The sequence below is a fragment of the Diadema antillarum genome, unplaced genomic scaffold (assembly GCF_040938485.1).
Source record: "Diadema antillarum isolate AM-2024a unplaced genomic scaffold, OU_Dant_1.0 seq00001773_RagTag, whole genome shotgun sequence".
In the NCBI taxonomy this organism is placed as follows: domain Eukaryota; kingdom Metazoa; phylum Echinodermata; class Echinoidea; order Diadematoida; family Diadematidae; genus Diadema; species Diadema antillarum.
Genome location: NW_027272454.1, coordinates 474634 through 486091, shown reverse-complemented (window position 1 = coordinate 486091; position 11458 = coordinate 474634). Strand labels below are relative to the sequence as shown.

The 11458-nt window shown below is 39.4% G+C and overlaps 1 protein-coding gene across 1 annotated transcript; it reads left to right on the top strand.

Moving 5' to 3' along the window:
- The first annotated feature begins 3893 nt into the window (after positions 1-3893).
- On the top strand, positions 3894-8096 carry LOC139712213 (large ribosomal subunit protein eL32-like). The gene is made up of 3 exons (XM_071624050.1): positions 3894-4028; positions 6290-6442; positions 7664-8096. The coding sequence occupies exons 1-3, from the start codon at positions 3930-3932 to the stop codon at positions 7820-7822; spliced, it is 411 nt and encodes a 136-aa protein (XP_071480151.1). The 5' UTR covers positions 3894-3929; the 3' UTR covers positions 7823-8096.
- The last annotated feature ends 3362 nt before the right edge of the window (positions 8097-11458 follow it).

Sequence of the window (11458 nt, the reverse complement as noted above, 5' to 3'; positions counted from 1 at the left end):
TACTCTATTGCTGGTGTAACCTGTGTTTTTGCGCCTCCTCGTCAAATGATTTTTACCTGTAAACTAGCCCCGGAGACCGCGCCGCGAGGCGCGGTCCTGGCGGCTTCCCCCCAGTTTCGCTAATGTGAGAGCTCCCCTATTCTGTGTGCTTGTGCGAGTGATTGTGAATTCTGTGAACATCGGTGAGCTGCTTATAAGACATCATTTTGTGCATCACAAGCAATGAAATGCCTCAAACAGTCGCCGATGATAGTCATTTAGGTTTCATCGACCCATGTAAGTATTCCTAGTAGTTTCTGTTGAAAATTTAAGGAAATATAGCGCCGCAAAGGCACCCGTTTATTCAACATGAAGATCTGAAATGGGAGCACGGCGCAGCCGCCACACTGCGTGTGGCGGCTGTCGCAGTTACCTGTAAACATGCACAAACTCACTGGCACTGCTCACTAAGAAATGTTAGACTAACAGTGAGTTAAGTTCAAATGCTAGTTATTCAGTAGGTTGTTACCGAAATTATCATGATTATGGCATTTGAGTCTCCATAGTCGGATACAAGTTGGGTTTTAACATTTGTACAAGTGTCAGAAAACCTTGATTTCTATACTGCTGCACACAAGCAATTGGAACAGTATGTTCGGTTCAGCACATGCAGAAACAGGCAGGGGTGATTATTTAATCTGATTAATGTATAGTCTAGAAATCTAGTGATCACGATGGCTTTATCTATGGTGTCTTTGAAAAGCTAGATTTGTTTTTTTCCCTTTTCTTTCATTTTTGAGTTTTATGAAAATGGCTTCACAGAGCATTTGAGCATATATTATTACGTGTGTCCATTTCTTTATCTTTATCTTTTCTTTCTTTCTTTCCATTTTCTTCAAATTCCAGGTATTCCTAACTTTAACTTGAATTCCCTCCTTTCTCTATGGGCTTCCTCTGGTCTGTTCTGTCTTTTCTCAGTTTCCGATTCAATCTCATTTTCTATTTCTATAGACCTTGAACCTTGACGTACAAGTAGTAATCCCTTTCAGCAGTTCCTTGAAACTTCGGGATGGTAGAAGTGTCGTGCGTCGATGAGAGGTGACATGGTGAACAGGATGATGTCACTAATGTACAATAAAAGTGACGATGCATAGTGCTAGTAAAAAAAAAACAAAACATGCCTCTCTTCTTAGAGCGTGTGTGACCCAACAGGAGGCTGCATCACTCGGATGACTGGAAGAGCAGCCTCTCTGAATGTTAATGGTTCGGTAATTGCGACCACAGGTCCTGGCAGATGGTTCCAGGTTCTAACAGCTGGGGGAAAAAAGGAAAATTTGAACACCTCTATGGTCGCGGTTGGGATTATGTACTTGAGCTTATGGTCAAGACTGGTCAAGACCTAGGGTAACATCCCCAGTTTTCGGTCACTTAAGCTTTTTTTGCAATATTTTTCAAACTAAAATCATACATACATACAATTTTTATTTTGTTAAATATCACACAGAATTTCACAAAATCCCAAAATATATCACCTTGAAAATTCCCCAGAATATGGTCACCGCGACCAGTAATCGGTCACGCGATATGTGCGTTCAAAGTCAATGCGTGTTCAAGGCAGCTGAAAAATGCGCGTGGGCGCTACCTTGTTCATGCAAAAGTGCATCGGGGATGTTGCAGCGTCCGTTGGTGACCGAATACTGGGGAATCGGCACTTCCGTTCAACCCTTGTACATAGAGACACTGTATCGGCACGTACCGAAATTTTGTTTTTCTTTTGCGCTTTTGAGGATACCATCACACTCTGAGCTTGCGATAAGCAAAAAATCCCGCGAGAGAACGTTTCGATTTTTTTAGCGCTTTTTCGGCGACCCGTACTCTTAAAACTGGGCTCAATCCGCGCGTGCTTTTGGAAAGTAGCGCCGATTCTGCACTTTTGACAGTAAAATTTGGGATTTTGGATGGATTTTTGGAGGGGGCTAAGGGAGTTTCCTGTTGTGAATGAGTGTGAAAGTATGTGAATTGATGTGATTTGCGTGTGTTGTCACAGTTGAACAACCTGGCTGGTGACTAGTGATAAATGACCGAATACCGGTAGCTGACCGAATACTGGTACTCTTAGCCTATATCTCTTTCTTGTTTCCAAGTTCTGGTTAGGTTTCCTTCCATCTACCTTTCCTTTCTTTCCACTGGACTTCATTGTCTTTCTTTTATGTTTCCTTCTGATCAATCTTTTCCTTTAATCTTTCTTTTTCATCTGTTTACTTCTTTTTCTTTATTTCTTTCCTATTTCTCCTCATCTATTTTTGATCCATCTCTCATTTTATTATTCCATATTTGTTTTTATTCAATCTTTTTTTTTTTGCTTTTCTATTTTTTTTTCTTTTTTGTAAATATGTTTTTTTTTATATTTCCCAGGTTAGCCTTTTTACCTGTATGTTCATTTATTTCCCATTTTTCCCATCCTTTCTCGTTAATTCTTTCATCATTGTCGTAAATAATTCACAGTTTCACCACTGCGGTTTCACCACTTTTTTCATACAAACACACAACCTCACACATACAGAACACACACACACATGCATACGCACATGCCACACACAACACAACAACCCCAAACATATAATTACATCAATCACTACCGCAAGACTCCATACAAGCGGAAGGAGGGGGGGGGGGGGGGGGGGGGACAAATTAATATTGTTTTAAACCTCCGAAATGCTGCAGCATCTTGCAGTAATGATCCTAGGAAGACTGGTATTCACCATTTCTCCTGTTTTTATGCCTCCGCCACGAAGTGGTGCCGGAGGCATTATGTTTTCGGGTTGTCCGTCCTCTTGTCCGTCCGTAATGAATTTTGTGGACAGGGTAACTATCAAAACCTTTTGAGGTATCCTAATGAAACTTGGCATGTATGTGTATTAGGGGGTGAAGTTGTGCCTATCAACTTTTGGATGCACATGCTCAAGGTCAAAGGTCAAAGGTCAAAGTCAAATGCTTAAAATTTCAATATTTCCCCCATATCTATGCAATGCCTGAAGATATTTTCTTGAAACTTAGTGTATACATGTAGTACCCAATTAAGATTCTCTGGTGAAAGTTTGGGGTCATGAGGTCAAAAGGTCAAAGGTCAAAAGGTCAAGTAAAATGTTAAAATTTAACTTTTTTCTCTGTACAATCTTGGAAATTGTTCAAGGTATCTTTATGGAACAAAGTATATATGCATGTACTGACTGGCAGTGGTTATCTAGGGAATTTGGGGTTCATGGGGTCAAAGGTCAGGGTCAAAGGTCGAGGGCAATACTTCAAAATTTTACTATTTTCCTTATACTTGTGCAATGCCAGCAGGATTATCTTTTTTAAACTTGATGTATGCATGTATAACCCACTAGAGATTCTCTGGGATTTTTTTTTTTTGCCAAGAAGGTCAAAGATCAAAAGGTCAAAGATCAAGTGAAAGTGCTGAACTTACTTCTTTCTCCATATCTCGGAAGTGGCTCAAGTTATCTTTAAACTTAGTACATATTTATGTATGTTCTGCCTGACAGTGATTCTCTTATGAATCAAAGGCCAGATGAAAATGATAACAATATACTGTTCAATACAGAAATTGCACTTTTTCTCCATACCTTGAAAATTACTCAAGTGCGTAAACTTGTGAAAGGGTCAGTCGAAGTTAAAGTTCTTAAATCCCCAAATACATGCTCTCCTATTCATCGAATTAAACATAGGTCAAGGAAGGTGAACATTCGATACATTTGTGACAAACATGTTAAATATTTTGCCAATTTTGTGAAAACGACGTGTAATCACACATTGTCCACATGTACTATAGACCCATTAGGAGAATCGTGCATTATGGCGGAGGCATACCAGTCGCCATAGCGACATTTCTAGTTGTTTTTTATTTTTGTTTTTTTCACAGAGTGAAAGATCAAGCGACCTGATCCAGAATGGCGCCCTCTGTGAGGCCCCTCATGAAACCGACGATCGTCAAGAAGAAGCTGAAGAAGTTCAAGCGCCACCAATGCGACCGCTACCTTAGAGTCAAGGTATGTTTAACACCAAATTTTCTTTAAATTGTACTGGATTCATTTTTGTCATTACAGCCTTAGAATGCTTGTAATTTGTAAACAGTAGTTTCCCTCCATTCTTTGTAATAACAGCTATCAACAAATAGTGCATAAAGCCAGTGAGTACTTTTGATATACTGACACACAATTGTACTCATAGAATTCTGGCATGATCTTACATTCCCCTTGTCTGTAATTAAAAAAAACAAAACAAAACATAAACAAGAAAAACGTTAGTCAATTACTTCCTCATCTTAGTAAAAACAAAAATCTTAATTTATGTACTTTCTTTTGGCTTTTGAACGATCTTAGATTGTCCAATTTTCTTCTGACATCAACTTAATGTTTTCTTCTGATGTTTCTCCAAGTGGCACTGTGCATCAACATTCCATTTACATGTATAGTGGTTTTCCCTTTGTTACTATGATGAAAGTAGTTGAATATTTCTGTCCTCTTTGGTTCTACCATCAATATAAAATGATTTCCATGCTTGGACGTGATACAGGTGGAAGATAAACATACACTGTACATGGATAGTTTGTCCCAGTAAATTCAACATGAGAAATTACTGTACACTGTATGTTACTTTTGCTGAGATGCCAGGCTCAGTCAGTGATAATAAACACACACAATATTTATCAAAGTTGGCTGAGTGTCAAAGCTGAACAAAATATTGTTGAAAAGTTTGTAGTTTCACTGTTAGTGTTTTCGGCAAAGGCAAGGCTGCCTTTACCAAGATATTATGTGTAATACCATGTACATGTAGGTATACGGACAGAAAGGTGCATGTACTAAAATAATTTTGTAGTTTATTTACATAGCTGTCAGGTAAGCAGAGCTGCCTTTTGCCTGTTGAGAAGCATCTAACGCATAAGTTATTTTGTGCAAGTCTTGTGGAATCTCCCCGATTACAAGACATTCTTGTGTGACCTGATACGTGGGGGACCTGATACGTGTACACCATACTAACAAATGTAATTTTTCCTAACCAGAACTTTCTGACCATATCCCCGAGTACAGTAATGACCAAAGAAATATACTGTAAGCATGCACATTGCAATCATGTTGGGTTCAGAGCTGATATTTTTGCTTGTTGTTGCATTTATAAAACATGCAATATTAACCCTAAAAAGACTGGGCTATTTTGGTAGCTCGAAAGACGGGGGGGTCCTAAAGGGCCCCCCCTTAAGATCTCAGCAGTGGAACGTGCGATCGCCGCGCAAATTTGCACAATGGTAGTGTGCGATGTAATCTACAGGATCGTATATTTAAATTTTACAAAATAGTCTTCTCTTATTTTATTTTGATTAATTATGCTAATTTATGCAAGAAATCAGACTCTTTGATCTAAATCAGTAAGTAAAGCTCCAAAAGTGCTCATTTTTCGTCTAATTATTCTTTGTGGCATTCTTAGCAAATGTACTCGAAAAAAAATTCGGTATCAAAATTAAGTTCTTATTTATTTTATTGTTTTATGAATTTCTCATGTATTTTTTTGTTTTTTCGACCTTTTGTTTTTGTTGTTTTGTTTTCTTATTTGTGGCAGACACTTTTTAAAGCATAATACTCCTAAAACAAATTAATTTTAGCCATTGAGAGTAGAAATAAGCATATTTATATGAACCATGTGAAAAAACTCAATTTGCATTGACTTTGTACACAAAATCACATTTTTGAGCCATTTTCGGCCTCACGTGCATGTACAAAAAGTTATGTAACTTCAGAACCGTACCCCCGGGCGTCACAAATTTGGTGTCAAAATGTGCGGGAAACTCGAAAGAAAAAAGTCATAGAGCATCGCGGCGAGAGCATTGCGTGTTGCTGAGTAATCGCGCGAAATGTCGAGGGGGGGCCTTTTAGGCCCCCCCCCCAGTCTTTTTAGGGTTAAAATCCATCAAAATATCTTGGATTGTATGATAACTGGCATAATAATAATCTGATCTGTCCTTGGATATAACGCTGTAAAATTGTGCCCACCCTGTCTTCATGTGATATGCACTGGTATGAGCAGACCCAGGGAGTGTGTTGATATTCTGCTGGGCTTGTTAAGGTGCTAGAGAAAACGGTTTGTTATAACTACCAGTGGCTTAGGCCATAGGCTACTGGATTTAAAACCAACCAACAGCAATAAGTGTATTCTGACATTGCTTAAACTAACCCTCAAGACAAGTTTCATATGAGGTAAAAACTAAATATTGGTTTGTGCTGAAGTATGCGTTTCTGTGACCTCCGCTCTACAGCCCAACTGGCGTCGCCCGAAGGGTATTGACAACCGCGTGAGGAGGAGGTTCAAGGGTCAGCTGAGGATGCCGAACATCGGTTACGGAAGCGCCAAGAAGACACGCCACATGCTGCCCACTGGCTTCAGGAAGTTCCTCGTCCACAACGTTAAGGTAGGGGATTCTTTCATGCCAACAACACTTGGTGCCCCCCCCCCCCCCAACGACCTGCAGTAGCAGTTGGCCAGAGCACATACATACAACTGTAAATATGTATGTGTGGGTCTACAGGTGTTTCACTGCAGTGTTTGTTTTCTTTCAGTGTTGATTCGTGCACATGCTGAAAGGTTAAATACAATCATACATCTCAACAGATGAATGCAGACATTGGTAGAAATAAACAGGATGCCTACGGTAACAAACCAGTTTTGCATTATTGTAAAAACATACATTTTTGCTTGAGTAAGTTTTTTAGCGCTTGGCCAGAAGTGGAATTTTGTTTGTTGTTAATTTGGCAGAGTCACAGTTTTTAGATTTTTAACAAGATAAAGATTCACACAGTTTTATTTTCATCGTAGATTCATGTTGCGCTAAATGCACAAAAATTTCCACTTTTACAGTGTATCATTTTCAAGAAGGTATTTTCTTGGAGACGTTGCTGTTTCGTCACCACTGTTGGTATCTCATAGTCTTGTTCTCCTTGTTAAAACAAGTTAGCTGGAACATTTTTGTGAATGAAAATTTCGGATGACAGCATTTTTAACACCTTTTATCAAACATTTGTTCTTTCTACCTTTTGTTCTCTCTGATTTCTGTACTTTGATGAATGTGTACATTGTATTCCATGCACTGGTATGAGCAGACCCAGGGAGTGTGTTCATATTCTGCTGGGCTTGTTAAGGTGCTAGAGAAAACGGTTTGTTATAACTACCAGTGGCTTTAATAGGCCGTAGGCCACTGGATTTAAAACCAACCAACAATTATCAAACTACATGTACTTGCTGCCAACAGTACTACTATTCTAATTGTTAAAGACTGTGGCATTATTGTTGTGAGTAGTATGTATCCTCATTACTGTTATTGCTACCATTCATCTACTTCTACTAATGATTCTCTATAGAGAACTTTTGCCAATATATGTTATCTGTGATAGCATGTATTTTGCCTTTATGAAAAATGTATACTTTGTGATAGAATGACTTTATTCTTTTCAAAGTTTGATTTTGCATGCCTTGTTTCGTACATGCATTAGCAGTACATGTATTTATAGTTATCTGCAGAATTTGACACTTATCCTCTTATTACTGAGGGACCTCATTATGAGGACGTACAAGTGATGCGATATTGATATCTTAATCATAATTATTGTTTTGCTCTGTTCTTTTTGCTGCCCAGGAGCTGGAAGTGCTCATGATGAGCAACCGCAAATTTGCCGCCGAGATCGCCCACGGCGTTTCCTCGCGGAAGCGCAAGACCATCGTCGAGCGGGCCCAGCAACTGGCCATCAAGGTTACCAACGGCAACGCCAGGCTGCGCAGCGAGGAGAACGAATGATCGCCCAAAATCCACGTCTTGCAAACCACGGGCTCTTGCTCAATCGCTCCACGGCCTACTACTGCAGAACATCATGCAACTCTCAGGATCATGTGTCATAAGTGTCCAACACTGCTCAATCTGGCCAACATCTTTGCTTGACGCACTTTATGTTGCCACAGCTCACGTAGATTGACATCATACCAATGTTGGACCGACAAGAACTCAGAAGTTTTTTGAACAAGTGCCAGTGGTTTCACCCTCACAATAAATGTCGCAAGTTGTCACATAAAAATATGATATTGGCCTGTTTGCAGCAGTTTCTTTTGTTGTGTTTCCAACTCTGACTGGTATTTGAGTGTTTGTTTTAAATACTTAAACACGGCATGTATTTCACAGGGATTTTATTTCTGCAAACTTTCAGTCCGATGATATAAGCAAAATGTAAATGAAAATACACAGTGTACTAATTCTGATCCCACCATGAATGCGACATGATATACAACATAAAACTAACATAATCCAGCAAGTCTGATGAGAACATGATCACTTGTGAGTGTTTCGAAAATGTGCAACAACAATGTTCAGTCATGTTTCGATATCTGTTATGGCATGCTACATTATTAAAACAATTTTCATTATGTGTGTGTGTGTGTGTGTGTGCGTGTTTGAAGTATGAATGTGACGCCTCCTGCTCTTCCCCATGGTCACTGTGTTAGTGAATGATAAGATTCTCATCCAAATCCATGTTGACATCAGTGATCTTAAAATGTACAAAATGTCTCTTCAAAAGAGAATGAAACCCAAGTACTTACATACATATACCAGTATGTGGATTCAGTGAACACAGTTAATCTTAGCAGTGCAGCACCATCAATACCATCAGCGCTCATCATACACACACACACACACACACACACACACACACACACACACACACACACACAACACACACGCTACACAGTGATTCGCTCATTGGGTATCGCACACAAACAGCTGTACTGCACTATGCGGTACAAGCCACACAAAACAGAGAGTAACCATATGTAATCATAGGGCAAGTTCAAGGATAATGATCTCATTCTGAGATACTGTTCAAATTGTAGTGTAACAAATTTTGCAAACATAAAAGTATCATTTTTTTTTTATCATCATTATTATCATTGTACACTGAAATTACGGTATTAAAATCCACAAGAGGGCTGAATTGGTATTGGGTTCATTATTGCCAAGTGCTAGAGCCACCATGATTACAGTGAGTAAATACTCACCTTTCAAATACAAGATGGCGCCATACATGTGGTACCCCGAGTGCATCATATGTGTATGTGCACAGCAACTGCATACGCTGAGCTTTTAATTTTCACACACCCTACAAAGAAATACCCTGTGGTATCAGATTCCAGGTTTTCAAACATATTTTTATTTTAATTCATGTGTACAAACAAATCATGAACATTCCATATACAGTTACATGGATGGACACAAAACACAATACAATAGGCGTCTCTTGGCCAACTAATCTGCATTCAAGCACTCGCCAAAAACGAACCAAACTGTACTAAAACTGTGCGAGAGGAGTTCAGCTAGAATGCCCCTACAGTGTACCATACTGAGCTATAAAGAGCCAAAAATGGACCACTTCCAGATGTGCTCCGAAAGGGTATCAAAAGTTCGCATGTGAAGAATGCACGTATTGTGCACATACGCCATAATGCAAAGATTTCATTCTCTTTGTTTGGGACATCAGGTGAATGACTCTGTGGCTACAAAACGTGTGACCCCCTCTAAAAATAACTCACAAGGTACACTTTGTCAACAGAGCGCTTGAGCGCTCTAACTACAGCCAGCATGGTACAGTTCGCTTTGGTTCACTTTGCTTTGGTTCGCTTCTGAGCACAAGCTCGTTTGCACCCCATGTGTGTGTGTGTGTGTGTGGGGGGGTAACCTTGTGGCACTATAATGCTACATTTCCAAGATGTTGTAATTAATTGTCATGGTAAAGATAGCTCTTATATAGAAAGAGCAAAAAAAGGCAGTAGTTGAGGTGTCACAAAAACCGGACTGAAGAGATTAAGGAATATTGAAATACTGATACATTTTCACAAAATGGTGACTTCAGTGCAACCACATGTGAAAATACATAGAGACGTTATAGCCTCATTGCTCTCCTGCTAACCTACGTACACACAACATTTCGCTTCATATCCTCTATTTTGACTGCCTATCAAAGGGAAAAAAGGAAAACATAAAAACATCCTCTGCGACAAATCTTCCATGTGTTGCAATTAACTTGTCCCGATGTTTATAGGGGTAAGGTGAAGTTCCAATTACTTAACCCGAAAAACATGAATTTGATGATTACATACATGTACATGTATTATACAGTGCACTCCCGTTATAACGAACATGATTATTACAAAATTCTGATTACAATGAAAGAAAACTTCAAGCGGCAACATTATCTTACCAATGTTTTGTATTGTTTATTTATCTGGTTATAACGAAATTTTGATATAAGGAGAGGAAACTGCCGGTCCTGAGGACTTCGTTATAACAGGAGTCCACTGTATTCTCAAACGGTGGAGGACTTGCGACTCAATAACATCATCATCATAGCAACAAATTTTACTTTGGAGGTGGTCACGCAGACTTCAAATTTCATAAATTTCATATCTCAAGTCTGACTCTGGTGAAACTTCTACCATATCTCTGCACCTCTATCACATATTTAATCTGCTCACATCCGCTGATGGGCAATTTTATTCTAGCAGGCCTGCACTAGTTGTGGTTTTCGAATGTACCCCAGTGGGCAGCAAATGAAGATCCATTCAGTTGGCCCAGCCCTCTCTCCCCACGCCACTGGATCTTTAAATCAATTTAAACAATGATGCGGAAAATCAATTCATTATGAATGCAGAACGTTACGAGACACTCGATTAGCTGCAGAATGGGTAACCAGCATATCATTACATCAGCCGAAGCTTGTGTAGCATTAGATATTTAACAGCCAAAACAAAATATTTTCTAGAATTTGATGCACAGGCAGATTAAGCTGTAAAAAGTTGCCTTGACTAATAATAATTCTGACACCCAATGGCTGAACAACACACTCTCCATAGTCGGCCACATTGGTTCAAGTCACACATGCAACATATTACAAACGTGGCTCAACTATCTGCTTGCAACTGTCATGAGTACAGTAAGCATATAATGTGGAGCTGTATACAATTGTCTTTGCAGTACCAACCATGGCTAACGGAAGTGTCAGCATCCTAAGAACAAACTGCCAGATTTAGGCAAAGACGATGTACATGTATGACAATACCTTTCACCGCAGGATCTGCTGCCGAAGCCCAATGTAGTAAACCGACATGGCAGCAGTTAGCTGTATCAAGGGCTCCCTCAACTCTACAGAGACTGTCTAGTTTTTCTGCCTTTCCAGTGCTTGTGATGCCTCCCCCCCCCCCCCTCCAATTTTTCTAGCATTAAGTGGTAAAACGGTTCTCCACATGTGACAGGCTAAAACCTCTTTAACTCATTCAACAAATTGTCAGCTGAGAACCACGAGGGCGCTATCACATTCTACGATTTCAGTGTAGATAAAAAGAAACAATCAATTTTTATGTATCAAATAGGTAACGTAATCAAAACTTT